At 38.4% G+C, this 25,605-nt stretch overlaps 1 protein-coding gene and 1 pseudogene across 15 annotated transcripts; both read left to right on the forward strand.

Annotated features, from left to right (window-relative positions):
• The first annotated feature begins 5,967 nt into the window (after window positions 1-5,967).
• Window positions 5,968-13,474, forward strand: LOC147511297 (uncharacterized). 5 transcript variants are annotated; one of them, XM_086603008.1, is made up of 7 exons: window positions 6,000-6,245; window positions 10,139-10,236; window positions 10,428-10,555; window positions 11,338-11,441; window positions 11,530-11,617; window positions 11,976-12,037; window positions 12,950-13,373. In XM_086603008.1, coding segments are annotated over exons 2-7 (537 nt in total). In that variant the 5' UTR covers window positions 6,000-6,245; window positions 10,139-10,234; the 3' UTR covers window positions 13,103-13,373. The 5 variants fall into 5 exon arrangements, with proteins under 5 accessions (XP_086459133.1, XP_086459130.1, XP_086459131.1 ...); XM_086603007.1 differs by lacking the exon at window positions 10,139-10,236 and having other exon boundaries at window positions 5,968-6,245; window positions 12,883-13,474; XM_086603004.1 differs by lacking the exon at window positions 10,139-10,236 and having other exon boundaries at window positions 5,968-6,245; window positions 12,950-13,474.
• Window positions 13,475-13,584: 110 nt separating this feature from the next.
• Window positions 13,585-25,204, forward strand: LOC147511298 (pentatricopeptide repeat-containing protein At2g33680 pseudogene; annotated as a pseudogene). Of its 10 annotated transcripts, none has more exons than XR_015219318.1 (6): window positions 13,585-16,445; window positions 16,615-16,722; window positions 17,471-17,648; window positions 17,743-24,220; window positions 24,299-24,578; window positions 24,704-25,204. The product of XR_015219318.1 is annotated as a pentatricopeptide repeat-containing protein At2g33680 pseudogene, transcript variant X3 (transcript). The 10 variants fall into 10 exon arrangements; XR_015219322.1 differs by having other exon boundaries at window positions 24,734-25,204; XR_015219320.1 differs by having other exon boundaries at window positions 17,743-24,212.
• The last annotated feature ends 401 nt before the right edge of the window (window positions 25,205-25,605 follow it).

Consider the following 25,605-nt stretch of genomic DNA (forward strand, 5'->3'; position numbering starts at 1 on the left):
TTGCATTACTAAAAGTCATTATTTTTTAAAATGTTTTTGAAATTGGGGTTACGACTCGAGACCGCCCGCGAAACCATTTTTTTTCAAACTTTTCCTTCTTCTCTTTTTACCCTTTAACTGTTTTTGATAGAAACAAAACTACTTCACAGTTTGTTTAATTCATATTCTTCACTTAAATTCCTTCTTTTTATTTCTAATTTATTTCTTCCACAATCTCAGTGTTCATAAATTTTGTCAATACTCCGATATTAATAAGGTTAGACTCTTTTCTCATTTTAAAATGCATCATATTGTTATTTCACTCATATTTCATATAAGTGCATATTGTGTTGAAATGGAATTGTTTTGAATTGTTAATTCACTCATATTTCACTCATATTTCATACAAACATAATAATAACGTTTTTTTTTCGTGCAGTTGAAATGGAAAATACTGATACACATACTATTCAAAAGGATAATCATGTTTTTGCTGTGATATCATATCTGTATGATACACTTGCTATTCGTATTGGGTTGGATTCTACAGTTAGCGCACTAAAGCGCAACATATATGATAAATGGAGAGATGTTACCCCATTGGCTTGTAAGCTTTATTTTATTCGTGATGAGAAAAAGTCTTCAATTGATACTGATTCAGAGTTACAATCATTAGCTTTATTTCTTTGTGCAAAAGGAATTTCCTCCTATAAGATTTTTGTTGGTTTGGATGACTCAATTCAAAATTTGATTTGTGATGAGGTTGAGAATTGTAGCATGTTATTTGCACCAACTCTGCACAATGTTTTCCAATATCTCGCTGCAGTTCTGCACAATGTTTTCCTTCAAATGCATTCTCGAAGAGCCTTTAATTTGTCCTGTTGAAAGGAGACACTCGACTCAACAAATCAAATGATTTCTTGCATAGGTGCCACACAGTTGCTGATAGATTGTTTTCTTAAAGTTGTAATTCTAAAATCATATGCAGAGAATGTTAGAAATGAGAACCTCCAAACGTTTTGCCATGTAATTTGCGTTGGTATGGCTATCTTTGATGCATCCGTCGGATCCTTGGATCCCATCATCGCTATGTATGTGTAGGAAATGGGCAAAATAAGTGCGAGAACCCCAAGGTGGAGCAGAAATGGTACCAAGCGGGTGGGCCTTATTAGGGGCTGGTATGCCACCAAGAGCTACCTTTAGAAGTTAACAGTTAGAATAGTCAAGAATCGGAAACCAAAAAGATTAGTGCGGTTTGATTTGCGGACACACAAAGAAAGATCTTATTTAGCGGTTATGGAAATTTAGATCACGGATATAAATGCATGCATCTTATAATAACACACTCAAAACCGAGCTAAAAAATGATGCAATTGATAAATGAGTAGGATATCTCCTATTGCTACCGTGAGTAATGTCCCAAAGAACCGGGAAGTTTCTAAGCTTTAGAATTCCAAAGAACCTCGGGCTAGCCCTTAGTATTAACCACAAACTTAGTTTTTGTTGTGGCGAGAGAAAGCATCAAATTTTTCTAAGATATCTATTATATGAACCTTCTCTATATAAATAGGGAGAGAAGTGCTACACAGAACAAAATCAAACCTACCATTACTAGGACACAACTTTAAGTTAACTAAATCTAATATTGGTTAACTTTATTGTCCAAGACTCCCCTCTAGTTAGAACTTTATGTCCAACTTGAAAACAATAATTCAAACCGAAGTTAACAATATTAAGAAAACTATCAAGTAACACCTTAATTAGAACTATGGAGTTAAAGTCGCAAAAGCTAGGAGTTGGCGCCTAAGGGGTGAGCATAGACCCTACTTTTGACTGCATAGATTAGTGCGTTAGAAAGACAAAACATGGAGACTAACTTGAAATCAGTTTCTCATTTTTCCTTTCTCCAAAACCAAGCTTCCATACAAATATATAACCTCTTAAACTTTAGGAGCACCCAACTCAAAACCAATTAGTGATGAGTGGAGACTAGAGAGGCCCAAGAATTCATGCAACTAATCTATATTACAATCTCAAGTACTTCTGTTAATGCTGCAGTTATCCTTATTTAGGTGCTGTGACTTATGACTTCTGTACTTCTGCTAATCTGCAAATATTATATTTGTAGACATCGTCACATCCATTATGAGAATATATACATATATAATCAGAATCTTTACATACCCCTTTGTTCATTAATCAAATTCAAAGCAAATGGATACATTTAGTTCTCTCTCATACACAGAGAACCATTAGCATAATGCTTGAAAAGAGTTTCATATTCTATATATAGTAATGATGTCACCATTTAAAGATTTATATAGAGTTTTGACATCATATTGAAAAAACAAACATTTGATATTATGTTCTTCTCCTTGTAATTATTTCCTGATTGCAAAGAAATGCAGCAGATCCTATATAAACAATGACAAAGTCGCGGCAGATCGAAATGATTCCCTAGTATAATAGCAAAGTGTGTTTGTCATAAACATTGTTGTAGGAATCAAATTTTTAGTGGAACAATATACAGTAATTCCAAACTTTCAAGTTGACATACATTATAAACTAAACTTGAAATCCAAAATCGAAACACTCAGTTTCAAGTGATTCATTCTTCCTTTCCAATTACCGCATTTTATTCAGGCTTTAAGCTCCAACTTCTTTTCTTGTCAGACAGGATCTTGTATGTCAACTTTGCACGAGCTTTTTGAATTTTTTCTCCACAATTACTTGATGTGAATAAGAAGGCATTGTTTTTCTTATACGACATTACATGAACTTGCATACATAAATTGCACAGTCCACCCTGAAAATCATAATTGATATTAGAGTCCTCATAATTAGTCAATAATTTACAGAAACTTTAAAAGTATTGGGACTATGGGCATATGATGATTCTTGTTGGGGGCAATCCATAACTTGAATCAGCGAATCAATAGGCCACAATTTTTTGCCTTCTTTATTGTGATGTTTGTTAACCAACTCGGTCACTTTATTTCTCTATAAATTCAATCATTTAGTTAGACTAGGGAAGAATAATAAAGACAAATTAACAATCAAGAAATTGGGAAATTGGGTCACGGAGCCTCTTTTAGAAAAGTTTACAAACAATCAATTATAACCACCTATTTTGCATTTTTAAATGCATATTGCACAAATATAAACCACCAGCGTTAAAATACTAATGCATTTTAAAATGTATATGCGTAATGATATGCATTTTTCACAAAATGCATTTTATTATTTAGTAGTTTCGACCAACTATTATGAAATGCAATGCAATGAGTTGGTTTATGATTTAGTGTCTAGAGGTTTAGGGTTTAGGCTTAGGGTCTAGTTTATAGGGGTTTAGAATTCGGTGTCTTAAGGTTTAGGGTTTATGCAATTAGGGTTTAGTGTCTATAGGTTTTTAGGGTTCAGGCTTAGGGTCTAGTTTATTGGGGTTTAAAGTTTATTATTAAGGTCTAATTTACAGTGATTTAGGGTTTAGTGTGTAGATGTTTAGGCTTAGGGTCTATTGCCGACAAGTTTAATTTGTGATACACTATATGCAATTTAAAATGCAAAGTCATTGTCAGCACTCTAGGTAAGGCAACAAAAATGAAATATGCAGAATGCAAGCCCCCTTATACATAAGGTGCCATAACCAACACAGGTTTAAAGTACACCAAAAAAGAAATCCGTCATTGATGCTCCTGTTTTGACTTTTACATTGTAAAGATGCTAACCTTCAATGTTCCAAAAAACAAGGATGCAGCACGCACCCATCTATAGAGACACATCTAGAAGCAATTTGTTAACCTCTATGACAAGATTTTACCGATTAACAAAATACCCTATATATAATGCCACTCTTTAGAGAAAGAGAGAGTCATAACTGATTACTATTCTATAATTCTATATACCCTATATATAATGCCACACCTTAGATAAAAAAGATAGCTCAATTACTACTATTATAAAATGATAAATGACTACTATTCTATAATTAGAAATTATTACTATTACATAATTATCAATGACTACTATTCTAATGACTATTCTATAATTATAAATTACTACTATTCTATAAATCGAATTCTAATATCTACTCTAAATCCCCTATACAAGTATACCAGACTATAGATATAAAACTGCTCTCGTGTTAACGATCTTAAAACCGCCGAGCTATCGGTATCCAAAGGTAAATCCTAACATGTAAGCTTCTAAATACCCTATACAAGTATGCCACACATTAGAGTAAAACATTCCTCATCTGAGTCAGAGTTTTCCCCATCTGCACTGCTAAAATGAAATACAAAATGAATTTGCATTTTGAAATGTATGACCAATGAAGTGTTTTTACATTTTTAAATGTTGTCAGAGATTTCACATTTCAAAAAGTTGGCATACGCATTCCTAAAACAAATTGAAACCTTTATTTACTAATTACAATGTAAGTAATGCTTGTAAATAATTCGGTTCCTTTTTTTTTCACAATTTTATAAGGAAAGTGAGTGAAACATCTACGTTTTTGAAAATATTTTCGAAAATATGAATTCTGATTTTGGAAATAAATGAGAAATTAATGGAAGATGTTAATTGCTATACGTTGAATTCACTAATTAATAAATTTCTATATATGATAATATTAATATTTGTTAAAATTGAAAACAAATTTATTACATACCTTTGATCACGATTCGCAATTGACGTCTTCTTCATTTTTATCTCTCACAAACTTAATTTTCTCAAGAATTTAGTTCCTTAAATTGAGTAACTTTTCATATCTAAATTTTTTGATTCAGTTTTTTTTTTTTGTGAAAATCAAAATTTTGTTTTGCATCGTAATTAGTCGGTTTTGCTGGTTTATAAGTGAGGATATTTTCGTCTATTCATGGTAAAATTGGGTAAAAGGTGTCAGTTCCATATTCTAGTTAAGAGGAATATTAGGACTACTAAATATTTATAACTAACTCCTGTAGACTAATTTTCTAATCCGAATTTAAAACGTAGGTTGGAATGATCATTTTGTGTATGGGCCTTAGGTAACAACAACCCGAATGGAGTTGCTCTTAGTCGGAATTTTGGTGTACACCGTAGACCGTGGACCGTGGACCACGGAACACTAGGCGCATGTTAGCCTACAACTAGGAGTGTAAAAAAAAACCGTTGACCCATCATCTGGTAGGGTACTCGGTCTTCACCCGCCACCCAAACCCGCACCGACCCGAAAATAGACCCGCCCGCCCGCCACGTTTTTTTATGCGGTCGGGTTATGGAGTGTAGGTTCTATGTTCAAACCCGACCGATCAAACCCCCCAAACCCCACCGTGTCAAAACCGTTGACCCAAATCCCGTTGACGCACAATTTCAAGACTCTAACTCTAATATTTTTGTATTTTGTTTTATAATTTCTTTTAACTTTTGTAGAAATTTGAGATATAAATACAAACTTATGAGTTCAATATCAATTTCACATATTCAAGTTTGAACATTGGGAAAATATCGAAATTCAAATTCAACTTTTGAATTTTGGAGAAGATAAATCATTCATCCTTGTATTCATTTTGAATTATTTTTAGTTTATATTTTATTATTTTTGTCTGTAGATCCTCGCCCCATCTTCATTTTTTATCGTGTTATGGAAAATAATCAATTTCAAATGGTAAATCGCGATAAAAAAGTTTCAAATTTACAAATATGGTTTTGGATTCAAATTCAAGTTTTTTTTTTTGTTTATTTTTATTGATTGATTCCATTTTTTTATCTTTGTGAATTGGAAATATATTTCTTGCGAGAATTAGAAAGTTTTTTTTAGTGAAATTGGGTTAAAATGATAATTTCATTGGGCAGGATGATGACGCCAAAACCCGCCGTAGTAAAGTCGACCTAACGGTAGGGTGATAATTAAGACACGACATCACCCCCACTTACGCCACACTTTGATTTCAGATTTGGATTGTATCCCCTAACCCCGCTCCACCCCGTATTACACACCCCTACCTACAACCATTTGAAAAAATTATCTTTTTCTCATTTCTCACTTTGTATATAAATATTAAAAAAAAAAAAAAAAACAGAGTTTCCTCTTCTTTCTAATTTTTCTCCAACCTCAAAACCCTAGTTAGTTTTGAGAGAAGGAGGAGGAGAAGAAGAAGAAGGAGAGGAGAGATGGTTTTCTACTACAAAGCTAGACCCGAAGCTGGAAACTACACAATTTTCATGGGTCTAGATAAACATGAGAATGAAGATCTTATCAAATATGGTTTCCCTGAAGACATCTGGTATAAATAAACAATCTTTCGTTTTCTTTCTTCAATTTCCATGATACGCGTGTATTTTGATTGCTGATTTTGTGTGTATTTTGATTGTTAAACTATGAGACTGGCTAATTACAGACAATTAGTAAACTACATTGACACCACACACTAGCAATTAGAAATCATGTAAAGAAACAATGATAAATTTTATTATTTGTCATTTTTTGGTCGATTACAGACAAATCAGAGACTACCATGTGACAAAAAGACTTAAAAGGGAAGGTTTTGGAAATCAAATGAAAAACTGGATATAAGAAACTAATAACTGCCGCAACAGACAAAATAAAGGACACAAATAGATGATAGTAGAAGATGAGATATGAGTTAGAGCCTTAAGGTTAAATCAAGCCCTCGGACCTCTTCTATTGGTTCTGGTTCTGGCTCTGCCTCTGGCTCCATTGGATTATATTCAAACTGAGCTGGCTCGCCTGGTATGTTGTCATCACTAGTTGCAGAGCCAGATGATTCTCCAGATTGGAAAACAGTTCTGGGCTGTCCGAGCCTTAAAGCCAGATCAACTTGATTTTGGCTTGTCATGTCGAACCTGCCAGTGGGTTCTCCCCATGTAGCGTAGCTATATCTAGTACTGGAGTACCGAGGTTGGTAATATGGTGCATGGATGGCTAACCTTGGATACATCCCAGTCCCGGACAGTCTATTAGAGAACCCATATCTAGGATCAGATCTAGACACACTGGAAGATGACGCATCAAAGGGATTGTACTGATAATAACGCATCACCGCGTCAGAAATCCTCGGTCTCTGTTGTTCTCCATTTTCATCGTGTGTATGGGCATTTTGGTGCCTACCAAGCGCCTGTGAACTGGAGAATCTGTTAGGACAGAATCTGCAGGAGTGAGTTCTAGGTAACCCCTGCTGGGCTTGGGCTGGCAAACCCAAAACTACAGTACGTGTGACACTCCAAGGACCAGCTGGTGGTGAATGAGAAGCATCTGTGCTTTGTGCCTCCATTGAATAGTTGAGCAAGACCTTGCTTTTAGTTGAAAACTGAAATAAATTGGTGTTTAGAACAATGTGAAAGTGACTATTTATCAGTGGATCATTAAAGACAAAATCTTCTGCTTATGGAAATGTATCTTATTACATGTAGTAATATGAGCCTTTTTAGTTCGGCCATTATTTCCGTAAGGCAAAATTAACTCATTGCCAACTAATGCTATTCCATTGCTTTATTTGGATACTCTTATATGACCGTTGGTTTGTAGAAACGTGTAAGTTGGATCACCGCGAATTTTGACTGATGAAATCAACAATTCTAAATAGTTCTTATATAGAAGATTATCATGTTCATGGCCATAAATTATACTTACCTACTATGATATCCCGGGGCTGAGAATAGAAGGTTTAAGTCTTACCTTAACATATCCGTTGCAAGTTGGGTTATTGCATTTTCGTTTGAGCTGTATGGGATGAAGTTCACATTACCAGCCAAAGTATGAGAAGGTTTTGATTTTTAGTATTCAGTCCAATACACAAACTTTAAACTTTAAAGGTTTCCATGCAATAAAATGCTCTCTAGTGTTCTAATGTACATCATGTTGCATTTTTCCGTTCCTCTTGAGTGCGGCTCACATGCTTGAGGCACTTAACAGGAAGTTCTATGGGATGATACTCAGTATCCTCTAGTTACCTGAAGTCTTTTTATGAGGATGATATATAAAGTAAATGCAAGGCTTATTAACTTTAATTGCTTGCTAGGTGACTTTGATGTAACTTTTGGCGTTTGTTGACTTCAGACATTTTAGTTTGTTTTATTTTTCCTTTTCTTTTGTATTTGTTTTTTTTTTTCAGTCGGGGTCGGGAGAGGATCATGACTATGGATCAAAATTATCTTCATGGGACAGTTCCATGTGTCATTAGTTGTTACTGCACTTGCAATTTTGCAAACTATGAGAGCTCCATTGAAATTCTCTTAGAAGAAGATTAAATTATTCTCCTTCTTCAGAAGAAGATCAAAGCGTCTAGGCTAAAATAATCCATTATTATTATTATAGTTATCATGATTATGATTATGATTATGATTATGATTATGATTATGATTATGATTATGATTATGATTATTTTATTATTAATAATATTATTATTGCTATTAGCGTTATTTTTTGATAATAATCCCTATTTTCACCTTTTGTAGTTTGAATCACCTTGAGTATTTCCGAGTCTACAATCTCTCTCTCTCTCTCATCTGCATGTTCACCGGTTTTCCTTAACAGCAAAGAAATGTCTCCCTATTTTGTGTTGCTTTACCAGTGAATCTGTGTACTGCTCATTGATAAATCTTCTTGATTTGTCTGAGAGGTCCCTTTTTGTCATTTGAATAGGCTGTCTTGTGTTCCATTCCACCAATGGGCTATTTTCTGGTTAGACTTCCCTCGAGTTTTCTAGACTGACACAGATGTCAGATGTGCTCTATTTTCATTGCTTTGCTTTGATGGAAAAAAAGAGAAGAAAAGAAAAGAGCACGGCATCGAGTTTGTAGTTGGAGAGCAGAAAAGGTATGAATTGATGGAAACCGGGAAATAGATTTGAGGTAAAATTTAACATTAGAAACATCCTTTTTGAAGATGAGGCTCCTTGTTAGATATTATACTTAAAGGGTTTAGCCTGCTCTATGCTTACGGTCCTATGGCAGCGCTTGTGATCTTGTTCAGCGTGATAAGGTGTGATGGTTTCACATTCATTTGGTGGGGATAATGGTTTTGTGGTAGTATAGCGCATCTGTTTTAGTGTGATTAGCTAGTGTGGTTGTAAGTGCGACCTTATTTTCTCTATTGGCAATGAGTTCTGATCGTGCCATTGTAAAAAAGGGAACAAAAATCTAAAGCTTGTTGTTCTGGTATCGAAATATTTCTGAGTTGAAGTAGGGTTACTACTACTTTGTTTCTCCGTGTGTATGTGCTTTCCATGTTGTTTTTATTCTACTTATTCCCTTTTCCCACCAGTTGCCCGTCTACTGACTCCCTGCTCTCGTATTTAATTATTATTTTATGATAAGAAAAAGAAGGTTTTGGTCATACCTAGCATGGAGAAAGGGAACATAAAATTTATATTGATTGGGAATTCCTTTTTTTTTATATATAGTACTGATATGCCTACTTATCCTACATTTCTACCGCCTTACCAAAACAAGTAGAAAAAGAGATAAGACACTGCAAAAAAGAAAGGGAAGAGATAAGAATTACAAAACCTCAAAAGAAAAAGCTACCAGCCTGCAGATGAAATTCAAATACATTTTGTGGTCTTCATGATCCTGATTCTAGTTAAGAATAATTCAGTTTCCATTGTACTGTTTTCATTTGTTGTAATTTGCTATTAGGCGGATGTACTGCCCTCTTCATTACTTTGAAAATTTCATTTGACATCTAAGAAGTAGTTTCTAGGTTTGCTCAGTACCTTGCTTTCTTAATTGCATGATTTGGTTAGCACTTTTGGATTGACGCCATAGACAACTTATGATGTATAACTTGGACACAATGAAATGCTTGATTAATTGAATAAGATTATGTGGGTCTGTGTCTTGATGTACTGGGTGCATTAGCAGCTTCTGTTCCTGTAGCTGGTTCCAAACTAATTTTGTCCAGAAGAGCTCTACGCCTCTACCACATGGTTCACAAATGGTGATTCGAATACCACCTCTAGGCTTTGACAGTTTGACCAATAGGCTTAAACCGGATTTGGCGGCATGTAACCTTCAATCACACTGAGCATTGTATTGGAAATTATGTTTTATAAATTACAACATTTAGCATGAAACATTTAATTTGATCATCACAAACTCATACTAGGTTTTCTGAATGTTTAGACAGCTAATATCATACAATGATACATAACTTTAGGTCGTTCTGGAGCTACACGAAGTCTGGACCAATTAATTCTAAATGGTTTTTGAGAACTCTCATGGGATTCACTATTTGAGCCGTAAAGAATGAACTATGTAAGTTTATGTATCATGTAGATGACTTCAATAACAAAAGTTCAAGCTTGGACTTAGAAGAAACAAAAGTTAAGCTAAAATTTAACCTAAAATTGTATTGTGTTCTTGTTGAGGTAGTTGTTTGGTAGACTTGTTAATGTACACATCTATCAAGTTCGTTGAACTTGCTTGACAGGTTGTGTGTATTGCAGGTTCCATGTGGATAAAATGTCTTCCGCCCATGTTTATGTAAGACTAAACAAGGGCCAGACCATCGGCGATATAAGTGAGGGTTTACTGGAGGACTGTGCTCAGCTTGTCAAAGCAAATTCTATCCAAGGCAATCGCTATATGCTGTCTTGTCTTCTCGTTCAGTTTGTAGTTTCACAAGAAAGTCTTATTTCGTGATCATGCGTGTGACTACATACTGACATTGGGCATGAAATAAACTTTTCTCTTCTCTTCCGTCTTCATCCATTTCTTTTTTCTTTCACAAGTTTACAACTTTTTTAAAGCCAAAAAAAAAAAAGTGCAAGACAGACCTAGTAGGATGCAGAGAGGTTCGTGGTGAAGTTGAATAATTGTAACTTGTAAGGAACAGATAATCAAAAAGAAGAAAAACAAACTGGCGTGTTTAACTATACCAAAATTGTTTTCTAGACAGTCTTTATACTACTATAATTAACTGTAGTTGTAGCGTTGTTACTGAAGCGGTGCAGCAATGTATTTTATTAGCTCCCGTATTAGTATCTTTTATTTTTCTTACTTTCGATAGTACTTTAGCATTGCTGCTTACAACATATCTTTTATTATTGTTAATAGTATCAGTTTTAACAATTACATATGAAATAGACTAATATATTTACTGATATATATTCCAGTGTATTCACTAACATCAGATAATCAGATGTATCTTAGTGTCAAATATGTATTCCTGTGCCTATTAGTGTTTGCCGATGTACATAAATATTTTCTGGTTATTTCTATGTAGCTCATATAGTCATATGTAGGTATAATTTAAAAGGGAAAATTACTTTGATATAGATGCGATTAACTTCTAGGTTATGTATTGTGTAGTGATATAAATAACTGCTTCATTTAACAATAACAGTACCCTGGCAGGCAACAAGGTCAATAACATTGATGTTGTTTATACCCCTTGGTATAATCTGAAAAAGGCTGCCTCTATGGATGTGGGGCAAGTTGGTTTTTACAATAGTAAGATGGTTAGTATCCGTGTATCTTTAAAATTTACCTAACCATAATCTTCATCATGCATTTTGTACAGTTCTGAGGTGGTGTTGCTTTGTTCAGGTCCGCACTGTGAGAGTAGAGAAACGTGTAAATGAGATAGTTAATAGATTGAACAAGACCAAGGTGGAAAGGAAGCCTGACTTGAAAGGTGATTTTTCTTATTTTAACCGCATGCCATATGCCCTGATAGATTATAGGCTCTGACATCACTTGATACTACTATTCCTAACCTGTTTTGCAAGTGTAGTCTATACTTGTATTTTACCCCAGTATATTAAGCATTGCTTCAAGAATGGATTACATTTAGCCATCTCCAACCATTAGAGTTGAATTGATCTGCATCTGCGCAACAGTGTTTGCAGATGCAGGGAAGCCTGATTCTACTCCAATGATTGAAGCCACCAAACAGCACTTTTGCATTTGGGTTGGTGCAGTTGTAAATGAAGTTTGATCTTTTAGCCTGGCTAGTGCTATGAAGGAGCTTATAGCTATTTTCTATTGTGCAGCTGAGCGAGAGGCGGTTAATGCGGCGGAGAGAGCTGAAAGAAAGCTCCATATGAGAGACAAAGTAAGTTGCATCTTTATTTTCCCCGATTTTTTATTTTTTTGGGTAAATTTTTGAATTTAGAGTAGCAAAGTTGCACATGGCATGAAGGAGGGGGTGTCTAGGCATTGCTATCTAAGACATCCTAACTAGGTTGGCATTACCAGCCCACTTATCACATGCCATCTTACATTGAATGGAGGAACCCAAGGCCATCACTCTTAGAAAGGTTATAGGTATAAAGAATGGGAGTAGTGAGTCTAGAAATTAAACCCAGTGTTACAGTGAGTGAGTGAGATGACCCTGAGATATGTACAATACTCTTGCCAATCAAGCTGTAAAACTATCATATCCAAGCCGAAAGTGAAGCTCAAATTCTTGAACAAGCCTTGAAGTTTATGTATATCAAGTCTCTCTGGCCCTCGTGACGATGTGTTGCTCAATGCTATCATTCTGCAAATCGTCAAATTAGGTACTGACTATTGGAACTTGGCCTTGGGGATTACTGGATGGATAGTGGTTATTGTTCCAATACATTCTCAAGGGAATCTGTTGATAGTGGATATTCAAGACTTGTTTAAGGAAGCAAAAGTGATCTTCCAGACTGGTGCATAATAGTTGTTCATCTAACACATCCTTACTGAAATCCACTGATTTGCATGAGGGGAGCAGAAGCAATCTCTCATACATTGTATGGAAGTGGACAAGCCACAAATAATCTGTAATTCCATACCCCTTACAAAGAGGGACTGAGGGAGAAGTTGGGAACTGGCATTCCCTATTGTTGACATCACCCGCCCGTCTCAATAAATATTAGTATTAGTATTAGTATTATTATTATTATTTATTTAACTTCTCCAGTGACTTAGGTGGGAATACTATTTGGAGAAGATTCTTGATGCAAAGTTTTCATGAAGTTGGTCAATGTTTTAACAGAAACGGCGGGAAGAGATGGAGAGGCTTGAAAAGGAGAGGCAGTCAGAGATACGAAGCTACAAGGGCTTGATGGTTGCAGAGAAGATGACATCGAACAAACAGGTTGCTTCTACAAACAAGTCGTTGCAGGAACTGGAAGAGGATTTCATGTGAGGAAAATACCTCTGGGTAAAAGATCTGCTCGAGCCAACTTTACCTGCCCATTGCAGGACAGGAGAAATCTCTTGACTAAGAGTTTGATACTGCCAGATATCAATCTCGTAAGAAGGCGGTGATTGCCAGTTTTCAGTCTCAGGATTCATGTTCTACGAGTGATTGATTAACTGAATCATGAATAATTTCCTCCTGTTAGATTTCTGTGGCAAGATAATCCGTAACTTGTGTTGGCGTACCAATATATCAGCAATAGTTTTGCTTTGGATCATCCTAGTAGCGACGAAGTATTATTTCCATTTCTTCTGTGGTGTTTCTTCCTTTCAATCTTTTATCCTCAAATGAAGGCCAGGTTTTATTTTTGAAAGAAAACTTGAATTTGTTGTATGAGTTGAAACGATCAGAATCTGGATACATGTAGATTTGGATCTGAATCCCACCACCTCAGCCAGCACACCACTTGTGAACAAACAATCTAGCAGATCATTCCAACCGTCCAACGCCTATCCAGCAATATTTCGGCACCGATAATTCTAGTATTTGAGACTCCGAGCTAGGCTAAATTTGGTGCCAATAACAATAGGGTCCTAAAATCTTGAACTTGAGTTTTACTCTGCACCAATAGGACCGCCGAGGCTTGATATTTTTTCACACCATGTAATATCTTCTTGTGTTCCCAACTTGACTCTATTACCAACCACTCGAAGATTGTTTAAACAGCCTCAACACCTATGTACACTTCCAAGACTTTTGGAGCACAGTCAACGCCCATTCATGCAGTTTCCAATACTTCACTTCAGTTTGAAAGGTTTAAGACAAAACCCAAGGTTCCAGAGAGAGTGAAGTTTTGGGACTTTAAGGACAAGTTAAGAAACTATTCATATTTGTTACAAACATGTGCTTCAAAAGGACTTATTAAAGATGGGAAACTAGTGCATGGGAATGTGTTGAGAAGTGGTTTACAACCTGATTCTCATTTATGGGTTTGTTTAGTAAATATGTATGCAAAGTGTGGACGTTTCGAGTGGGCGAGATACTTGCTTGATAAAATGCCTGAACGAGATGTTGTATCTTGGACTGCATTGGTTGCTGGGTTTGTTTCTCAAGGGAATGGGATTGAGGCTGTTAGTTTGTATTGTGATATGAGGAGGGATGGAGTTTTACCTAATGGTTTTACTTTTGCTACTGTTTTAAAAGCATGTTCTATGTGCTTGGTATTGGAGTTAGGGAAACAGATGCATGGAGAAGTTATTAAGCTTGGGTTGTTAGCAGATGTGTATGTTGGTTCTGCTCTTGTTGACCTTTACGCAAAATGTAGTGAAACGGGTCTTGCAGAAAATGTTTTGTTTTGCATGCCTGAGCAGAATGCGGTCTCATGGAATGCGTTGCTTAATGGCTATGCTCAGGAAGGGGACGGTGAAGAGGTTTTGAAGTTATTTAATAGAATGGTGGAATCAGAAATGAGGTTCAGCAAATACACTTTATCTAGTGTCCTCAAAGGTTGTGCAAGCTCAGGAAATGCGAGGGAAGGTAAGGGAATTCATTCTCTTGTGGTCAAGATTGGGACTGAGCTTGATTGTTTCTTGAGTAGTAGTCTTGCTGATATGTATTCTAAGTGTGGGATGACCGAAGATGCATACAAGGTGTTTCTTAGAATTGAAAGTCCCGATGTTGTATCTTGGAGTGCAATGATTACTTGTCTCGATCAGCAAGGTCTTAACTACGAAGCAGCCAAGCTATTCAATAGAATGAGGCAAACTGGTTTGAGACCAAACCAATTTACTCTTGCTAGCGTTGTTTGTACTGCGTCTGCACTGGATGACCTACAGTATGGTGACTGCGTTCATGCTTGCGTCATGAAATTAGGGTTTGAGTTGGATAACTCAGTAAGTAATGCACTGATCACAATGTACATGAAAGCTAGATCCATTCAAGATGGTTGCAGAGTTTTTGATTCCATGATGGGGCAGGATCTCGTTTCTTGGAACAGCCTTTTATCTGGGTTCCATGATGGTGACTCTTGTAAACAGGGACCACAGATCTTCAAACAAATTCTTGTGGAAGGTTTCAAGCCTAATAACTACACATTTATCAGCATTTTAAGGTCATGTTCTAGCTTGTCGGATATACGTTTTGGGCAGCAACTTCATGGCCATGTTGTGAAGAACAGCCTTGACAGTGACGGTTTTGTGGGAACAGCTCTAGTTGACATGTACTCAAAATGCGGGTGCTTGGAAAGTGCGCACGGAGTATTTCAAAAAGTGAAAGAAAGAGATGTATTCGCTTGGACAGTAATTATTACTGGATATGCAAATATCAATCAAGGGGAGATGTCCATGAAGTACTTCCGTCAGATGCAAAGAGAGGGTGTGTGCCCCAACGAATCCACTCTTGCTAGCTGTTTGAGAGGTTGCAGTGGCATAGCAGCACTAGAAAATGGCAGGCAGCTCCATTCTCAAATTATCAAGGCTGGTCAATCAGATGATGCATTTATCGCGAGTGCACTCGTTGATTTGTATGGGAAATGTGGGTGCATAAAAGATGTGGAGGCTGTGTTCAGCAACTTGGTGTCACGGGACATAGTCTCGTGGAACTCGTTTATTTGCGGGTACGCTCAATATGGATATGGGGAGAAGGCTCTCAATGCATTTAAAGGCATGTTAGATGAGGGTGTCACACCAGATGAAATCACCTTTATTGGTGTTCTTTCGGCATGCAGTCATGTGGGTTTGATCAAAGAAGGGAAATATCACTTCGAATCAATGAGCAAAGTTTATGGGATTACACCGACGCTTAAACATTATGCGTGCATGGTAGACATCCTTGGTCGTGCGGGAAGACTTGATGAAGTCCAGAATTTCATTGAGAAGATGCCATTTGCGCCTGATTCATTGATCTGGCAAACAGTTCTTGGGGCTTGCGTTAGGCATGGCAATGTGGAAATGGCTGAAAAGGCGGCAGAGGAACTCTTCATACTTGAGCCCCAAATGGACTCAACTTACATACTGCTATCCAATATATATGCAGCCAAACGAAGGTGGGATGATGTTGCCAAGGTCCGGGAAAGGATGTCCAGTCAAGGTGTGAAAAAAGAACCAGGCTGTAGTTGGGTAGAGATTGATGGTCAAGTTCATGTTTTTGGGTCAAGAGATGTATCCCATCCGAACGTTAAAGAGATCTACCAAAAACTGGATGAAATGGGACAGGAACTGATGTTGGCTGGGTATGTTCCAGATACAGACAGTGTGCTTCATAATGTTTCTGATGCAAAAGATGTAACTGCATACTTGGGTCTGAGACTTGGAGGTTAAAGCAGCATGGCAATAAGGCGTTGGTACTCAAGGTTTTTTACTATTTCATAACGACTTTGCAGTCTCGTTTTATTTTTAATTGTCTAACTCCGATCCATGGCTTCTATGCTATGTTTCTCTATAGTTAAAGCTTAATACTCATATTCTGACCCACTTGTAACCTCATTCTATTAATGCTTCTGACCCTAAGCACGTCTACAGGAAGCCAATGAGAAATATTTTGACTGGGTGAGCATTTGAAACTTTCAATGAATGTCAAAGCCTTTGAAGGATCTCTTTGTTCACCTGATGCAAATTTATTCTCCGTGAGTATGTCTTTATTTTTTCACTGGAACAATTTTCTGTTTCTATTCTGAGGCATTCCTTCCCCGATTTGACCAGTATATATATAATGATTCTTTTGTATACCACTCCTTTCTCCAGTTTATACAGTATAATTATTCAATTATGCTGCACTTGTTTAGTACTTTACTGGAAGCTTTCTTCGTTTCCTGATGACTCATTTCCTTATTATTTGACCATTGATGATGTCGAGAATTTCGTAATTAGGCAACTGAAATACAAAACTGTGCCTTTAATTGGCTGCTAATGAAATTTTACCATGTGCTGAATTTTCTAGATGTAGGCCTCTTTTGAGTTGCATGGCTTAGATTAGCACCCTGCGATGGAAGCAAAACGTGAGGGGGATGGCAAAGGATGAAGGGGCTATGGGTCGACCTAGTTGTGATATACCTGTCTTTTTTATCAATCAAACTTATTCTAGTGCTAGAAAAGGGTTAACTAGCATTACCCCCACTAGATGAGCCAATTAGGATTTACACAAATTAAAAAAAAAGTGAACTTGGGTTGACCATGTGTTTTTGGGTGTATTTGGGGAGACCCTAATTTCCCATCTAGTGGGGGGGAAATCCTAATTGGCTCATCTAGTGGGGGGGGGGGTAATCCTCGTTAACCCTATTTAATATTACTATCAGTTCTCTTTTTTGTGGCTCATTGATGCAAAATTTCAAATTATGTGCCTCGATGACAAGCGGTGGCTGTATTGGTTCATGTACAGAGGTTTCAATCAGGAACCTGGCCCCTCTTAAGATTCAACAGTCGCACCATGGCTACAACAAGTGCTAGGGCACTGGAGGGAGAAGACTGGTCTCTTTTACAGGGGTGAGAAGCTTAGACGAGGGAAAAGCATGCAGCACGGCCAGAAGATAACTTTCTCTTGAAATGCAGATCAAGCTGTATGTCAAGATTTCTTACGTACCACTTTTGTTTTGTTAATATTTATGAAATGTTTGGGTTGTGTGAACTTTTTTTTTTTTTTTTGATAAGTAGACTTTATTGAGAGAAAAGTGCAAAGCACAAGATACAGTACATTACATAGAAGAAAAAGTGAGTGAGAACTTCACACAGTTCTGAGAGATACAAAATGAAAAAGAAAGAACACCAACTATCCTCATGCAAAGTGATCACCGATAACACTTCGTCAATCTCCAGATATCACAAGACTCCATTCTAAGATCAGATCCTTAAACCTGTAGTTCCTTCTTTGTTGAGTAGTAGACAACCAATGCCATAACAACCCTTTGATCTCTAACACAATACTACGAACTGATGATGCTTTACCCCTGAAAATACGGTTATTTCTCGTCTTCCACAACACCCACATGGTTGCATACAGTAAGAGACGCCATATCTTGTTCCCGAGGCTCCCTGATCTTCTCTTTGGCCCTAAGGTTAAGAATTCTTGTACTGAATCAACTTGTGCTAGTAGTGGAAAGGCTATGACCATTGGCTGTAGCAGTTGTGTCCATGCCTCAAGAGCGAAAGAGCAATGCAAGAAAAGATGACAGATGCTCTCATCAAACATATTGCACATAGAGCAAAGTCGATGCACATTTGTACCCCTATGTGTGAGTACATCAGTGGTGAGAATGCTTCCCAAGATAACTTCCCAAAAGAAAACTCTCACCTTCAAATAAATAGGAATCTGCCATACCAATTTATGGGGAAACAAGGGAGTAGGTTGGTAATCCTGATTTCTGCCTTCAGCGATTATAACATCGTAAAAAGAGTTCACCGAGAATATTCCGCTCCTAGTCGACCTCCACCAGCACCTATCATCCTGTTCAGTTATTACCATTGCATTCAACATTGCAGTCAAGTTTGCATATTGCTGCAACTCCCAATCATTACAACGTCTCCTAAGAAACAAGTTCCAAGCCACTTGATTGTTGTCCGTGTGTGCATACTCATGAACAAAACCCCTTTTGTGTGTTGATGCTTGATAGATTAAGGGGAATCGCTCTGCCAGAGCTCTGTCACCAGCCCAACTATCCAACCAAAAGGAACACCTGTTACCCCTACCAACTCTGAACTTAATTCCACACTTAAATATGGGTAAAATATTAAGAATGCCTTTCCACAGTCCACAACCGTAACATTGGTTTGTGTTATTCGGCCACCACCTAGATTCAGAAAACCCATACTTTGCAGTAATAACTTCACGCCACAAGGACCCCTCTTCGGTTAAATACCTCCATAGCCACCGACCTTGAAGGGCGATTCATTGTCACCAACTTTCGTATCCCCAACCCACCCTCCTCCTTAGATACACAAACCTTATTCCAGCCAACAAGATGATACTTCCTATGATTGTCAGTAGAACCCCATATGAAGTCCCGAATAAGCCGTTCAATAGCATTAGCAACACCTTTAGGGATGGTGAATAAAGACATAAAATAGATGGGTAGGCTTGATAAGACAATACTAGCTAGAATTAGTCTTGCCCCTTTAGAGAGTAATCTACTTCTCCATCCACCTAGTCGTCTTTGTACATTCTCAATCGCTGGATTCCACACTGTTATATTCCTATAGCTACCCCCCAGTGGCAGTCCCAGGTACCGACACGGTAAATTATCGATGGCACACCCCATAGCTTGTGCTAATGCATTCATGTTGTCAACCTTACCCACCTCAAAAATCGATGTCTTGGACATATTTGTTTTCAGGCCAGACACGGCTTTGAAGATGAGAAGTATAGCTTTGATTACAAGCATCTGTGATACTGAAGCTTCCAGCAAGAACAAAGTATCGTCCGCAAACTGAAGAACGGCTATTTATGGACCACTAGGAGCTGGTTTGAAGCCTTTGATATACCTCAAATCTGCTGCTTACATAACCATTTTAGTAAGAGCTTCCATTACCACATTAAACAAGAACGGAGAGACCGGGTCACCTTGGCGCAAACCCCTTTGACTTCTAAAAAATCCTACCGGTGAACCGTCCACTAAAACCGAGAAAGAAGCTGAAGTGATACACCTCTTAATCCAATTCCTGTACTTCTCCCTGAACCCCATCCTTTTCAATAAGTAGTCTAGAAACGACCAGTTTACATGGTCATAGGCTTTTGAGATATCGACCTTGCATAAAATGCCATTTTCCTTATTCTTCAGCCGAGTATCAATGCATTCATTTGCAATTAATGGCCCATCCAATATTTGTCTACCACCGACAAAAGCACTCTGCTGAACTGAAATAACATAAGGGAAGACAACGCGAATCCTGGTAGCGAGAACCTTAGAGATAACCTTATAAATACCACCAACCAAACTTATTGGTCTATACTCCTTTAGTGTCTGAGCTCCCAACTTCTTCGGTATTAGCGTGATAAAAGTTGAGTTATTCCTTCTATCCAAAGTGGTTTCATCTTGGAATTCTTTTACCACGGCCATGATATCTTTTTTAAGGAAATGCCAACATTTCTTGAACACGCACATCTGAAAACCATCTGGCCCTGGTGCTCTGTCACCCCCAAGATCTGTAATGGCTGTCGCCACTTCTTCTTCAGTAATTTCAGCCTCCAACCCATTTGCTTGGTCCTCCGAAAGCACATTAAACCTAGGTTACATTGACACGGGCACGCGTGTCGGTGTCCGACACGGATACGGGGTGTCGGATACGGCGAGCAGTTGAAGATCGACACGGGAACACGGATAGGAATAATTAATTAATTTTTTAATAATTATAAATTTATTAAATTAGATGGTAAATCAGAAATTCGAGGTAAATTAAATACAATTTGTTTGTGTGTGTCCAACACGGATACGGACACGGACACGTGGATACGTATCCGACACAGATTTTTTTCAAAATATGGCGTGTCCATGTAACCTAGCATTAAACTCAAGGTCATCCAGGTCCGGTCTAACCAAAGGATCTTCTGAATAGAGAGACTCGTAATAATCAAATACATGCTCTCTAATACGTTCTTTGTCGCTGACCTCTGTGCCGTCTATGATTAAGTTGTTGAGGTTGTTAACTTTATTCCTTGCATTTGCTGTTTTATGGAAGAATCTTGTGTTTTTTTTTTTTTTTTGATTGGTAAGCCTGTTTTAAATGAGATCAGTAACTCTTTGATGCTGGCGGGGTTCGAGCCCCAGACCTCTGGTATCATCACCCAAAGGTTTTACCGACTTTGATAGTCGGCACCTGCATCTTGTGTTGTTTTCACCCTCTTTAAAGTATTTTATTCTCGATTTCTGCCGCCATGAAATCTCTTCCTTTCTCATGAGAACTTGGAGTTCGCATCTAAGATTAGTTCTATGAACCTCCTCGTCAGAGGTTAGAGAAGATATCTCCTCTTGTCGATCCAGTGCATCGATCTCCTCATACTTATTCTTTATAAGTTCATCCACTCTCCCGAAACATTCATTGTTCCATACCCTTAACTTGGTCTTCAATTCTTTAATCTTACACCACCAGACAAAGCTTGGGGGACCATCAAAGGACAATAATAGCCACCATTCCTCCATGAGGGTAGTAAGAGCTTGATCTTCAAACCACATCAGCTCAAATCTGAAAGGAATAGGACCTCTTTGAGATTGAGTGCTATCTAGAATAATCACCCTATGATTTGATATAAACTTTGGCTGTGCAACCTCCTTAGCATGTGGAAAGTGATCGTCCCACTCAATAGATGTGAGAAACCGATCAATGCCGCTGAGGCTTCTTCTATCAGACCATGTGTAAAGAGCCCCGTTCAACGGGAAATCAATAAGACAATTTCTTGTAACAAAATCATCAAACATTTGCATAGACCTTGTGATTCGACATCCTCCCGCCCTTTCATGACTGAAACGAACTAGGTTAAAGTCCCCACCCAAACACCACGGCAACGTCGACCATGCCCTCACATCTTCGAGTTCTTCCATGAAATGCTTCCTACTAGTATTACTATTAGGTCCGTACACGCTTGTCAACAGCCAAGAGAATCCATTAATCTTCATTGTACATTCAACTGAAAGAGAAAATGCCCCATGAAGTTCATCTGTCACATCCATTATGTCTGAGTCCCATGCAATCAAAATACCCCCTGATAATCCAATAGCAGGGAGGTGGGTATACTTCCAAGGATACCGCCACAAATCCCTAATCAGTGGGTTTATTTCTTCCCCCATCTTTGTTTCTTGTAACAGGAGAACTACCGGTTTATTCTCCGTCATAATAATCCGCCCATTGTTACATATTTCCTCATTTCCAAGACCCCTAACATTCCATGAAACCAGTTTAATTGACATGATCAACTTCCATCTCCCTCAGTTGGACCCCATTGTTCTCCTTCGAAACCATACCCGAATGGTTAGACTCCAAAAATTTCTCCTTAGCCAGCTCACCGAAAAGTTTCTCTAGTCCCGAGCGCCCCATTCGAGAAGAAATACCCAAGTTTCTGGCAATTGGGATTACCATGAAATTTATCCAATCACCAAGGTCTTCTGTGTTCTTGCAACTGTACAACCTCCCGGCCACCTCCCCAACATCTAATGGGATGGGCTGTGTAGTATTGTCCCTGTTACACTGATTTAAACCTTCTTGTTCTGTATGAGTAGCCCTTAAAATTGGAACTTGGCAATTCACCAACTGCGATGTTCCTCCTTCAAGCATTGGAATAAAGAGGTACGATTGTGGAGGTGGTAAATCCCTACTGTGATCTTCTAGTAGCACAGCAGAGGGATCACTAATTGATGAGAAGGCCGACTGATTGTCAAATATAACTGGTAGGCCTGGATCTGATACCCCTCTAAGTGGCATGTTTGCCCCTTTCTTTGACTTATGACTCTTCTTACTGGGCCTGCAGAAGCCCTTCCTCCTTAAAAACCCCTTAGCCCACACTCCGCATTGCCCCTACTAAATTGATTATGGGCCCTTCTGCGAGCCATGTGGGCCTTATTACTCGCAATTGAGTTCGTGCCTAGTAGTTCCTCTGGCATACCCTCACTTGTTTGTGGGTCAACATTAACATCAGGTATTGATCTAGCACTCCCACCCTCAGAACCTGTCCTGTGATGTGCATCCATGTGCGCAACATCTGTTATAACCATCGGGTCTCGCTCAACGTCGCCATCAGACACTGGAGTTGGATTACAATTTTCATTTGTCATAAGTTCAAAATTTGAACTTTGATGATTTCCCCCTCGTGCTTCTGGAGAAACTAGACTACCAACTTGAGCTATTAGTAAGTCTACGTGGCGAGTACTACTGTGCCTTGATTGGAGGTCCACTTGGTTTCTGGGGTTTAGTTGACTATGAGAAATCTGAGGCAGTAAAATATCCACCTGTCCCTCCCCATTTCTTGATGTTGCCACATCATCCTCCTCCAACTGCTCATCCTCCCCGTACAGTTGTTGTTCCCCACTGGAATATTGCACCTCTCCGCCACCTTCACCAAGTTCCACCACCACCCATCTAGGGAAGATATACCCCTCTCTTCCAAATTAAGGATACGTGGGACACGACCCATATCATTTACTTTCAATTTAACTCTCATAGAAGAACTACAACAGTCAAGGGATTCTTCGTCTATCACCGCCTCCTGTCCACAGTCCTTGGCCAGAGCTTCAGCTGTAGTGCATGTCCTCAGGGGTAGGGGAACACCAATAAAGTTAATGGTCACCTCTTTAGCTGACAGTGAGTCATTCGAGATAGCTCCCACCTCAGGGTTCCATCGGCTAAAAGAGATTTTGCCATCCCAGAATTCCAAAGGTGGCATCTTTGCTAGTCTCTCAGCTTCACGTTCAGTGTTAACAAATGCAATTGCTTCTCCCCTTCCGTCATCCTAAAATTTGTAGGCCTACACACCGCCATGAGGTTCTGTTTTACCCATCTCCAGTCAGGAGTACCTTTCGACGGTTTGCAGATCACAGTAGATGACCACCAAGATGCATTCATCACCATTCTATTTGATGTTACTGTAATGGTGGGTCTTACAATAGGGAAGCCAGGTTCGTCCCATTACTTCCTCTCCATGCAGCTTGGGCATTTGGTGGTTCAGGTACTTGTGGAGTTGGAATCCTTACCTCATTCCGTGCTAACTGCACATTGTTGGGTTCTAAAAGCTTTGATATTCTCGATCCCACTTCAGCCCATCCTTCTCTATCTTCCCCGGCAGGAAAGCATAAGGTTTTAGGCCTACTTGCTCTATACCTGGGAATAATCATCAGGCTGATGAAATCACCCCTTCTGTTTGTGCATACTGTAGCGATCAGCTTGATGTGGTCATCCCAGAAGGAAAAGGGAGATCCTTTGTTGGGTTGTTCAAGAGAACATTGACAGAGAAAACTTCCTAGCCATCTTGCTGCATTTAAAGACGTCGAACATTGGAAAACTCCTTTGCGTCCTCGCTCCGTCAAACTAACCTCATCTCCACCAGACGAGCTCCTCCACCACTCTAGTTCAAAAATTTCCCTTCAATTACAGCAAAGCTCCTTCTTCTACCGCTTCTAGATCTGGACATCTTCTACCGCTTGGTATTCAGGTTCATACTGTCGTCTAATTTGATTCGGTCTTCTGCTAATTTTCTTATCTCATATTTATGCTGCCGCTTGGTATTCAGGTTCATCAAATGTACAGAGTAGAAAAACAAATGTAGCGTGGTTAAAGTGTAGCTTGATTTTCAACAGTACCACGCTACACTTGAAGTGGCACATGGGCAATGGTGGAGCAAGGGAATTTCTCCAGGGGGGCCTGTGTGAACTCTGACTGCGATATCCTTTTGCAGCCTGATATAAGACGGGACAGTATGTTTTTGTTCACCGCACAGTGTTCCTTATAGGAAGTCACCTGTATCGTAGGCAGCTTCATATGAAGTGTTATCTGGAGAAATGTTAAGCCTGGTAAGTCACCAGTTCAAGCTGACTTGTTCATGTATATCTTTAATGGTTGAGATTTATCTTTCCTATGAACTTAACAATTTGTCTGTGTTCTAATCATTTTATGCATTTTGGTTGAACAATTCAAGACACTTAATGGGGATGCACTGCCTACGTAGTTATGTAGCAGATGCAATTTATGCTGGACTCAGAGTGGATTTCCCTGATTCATCTGCTCCAGAGCAATAATGAAGGACGTCAGTGCTGATGATGGACATTGAACTGGATGGTGCGCGGGAACAACTCTTTGGTGAACATTGCGAATGAAGAAGAGTAGGCCTTCCACCTAGTCTTGGCATATAGAGTATGGAGATGAGGTGTAACTGTGTGATGCATGCTGCCATGTTAGCACAGCTTGAAGGGTACAGTGTGCTCACCAAATCACCAATAGAAGAAACCTAAATTCATTTTCATTATGGAATGACAATCTCTAACTTAGGTGCAACAATGAGTGAGCAGGGTTTGCTCCTGAATAATGGGGCGTGGGCTTGTTAGTCACATAAATGTATGTTGGAAAGTTGGAATCATAAAATTTTGTATTTGACCTTTTTTAGCATTGCATGCAAGTTTATGCTGTTGCTTCAGATTTAGTTTAATGTTGTTACTCACTGAGAAAACTGCTAGTTATTTCTTTATTTCTAATTTTCTATATTATGAATGATTGCACTGCTCAGTGGATGCTGAACCCTTTGGGCCTTGAATAATTCCCATTTCCACACGGAGTCAAGTTATTTACCCGTTCATGTTGCCTCAATGGCATAACTCTTCTACCCAGGTCTTAAACACTGCTTTCTCCGGTTTGAGCAGATTAATAAATTGATGATTATCTTTCATACATTAAGCTATCTTATGAATTGTTATTTTGGTAAACAAAAGAAGAAAAGCTGACGGAGAAGAAAGGAGGGGTGGAGGTGATTTATTGAACTATCTAATGCCGTATACTATATGCGGAGTTTTTGTATGGCCAGCTTTCGTAAATCCTTATAAACAA

The sequence above is a fragment of the Coptis chinensis genome, chromosome 3, assembly GCF_015680905.1.
Source record: "Coptis chinensis isolate HL-2020 chromosome 3, ASM1568090v1, whole genome shotgun sequence".
Classification (NCBI taxonomy): Eukaryota; Viridiplantae; Streptophyta; class Magnoliopsida; order Ranunculales; family Ranunculaceae; genus Coptis; species Coptis chinensis.

Coding starts and splice junctions, on each gene's coding strand:
- LOC147511297 (XM_086603004.1), top strand. CDS start 6,133: ATGGTTTTCTACTACAAAGCTAGACCCGAAGCTGGAAACTACACAATT. Junction 11,442..11,529: donor GTTTTTACAATAGTAAGATG/GTTAGTATCCGT, acceptor TGCTTTGTTCAG/GTCCGCACTGTGAGAGTAGA. Junction 12,038..12,949: donor AGCTCCATATGAGAGACAAA/GTAAGTTGCATC, acceptor ATGTTTTAACAG/AAACGGCGGGAAGAGATGGA.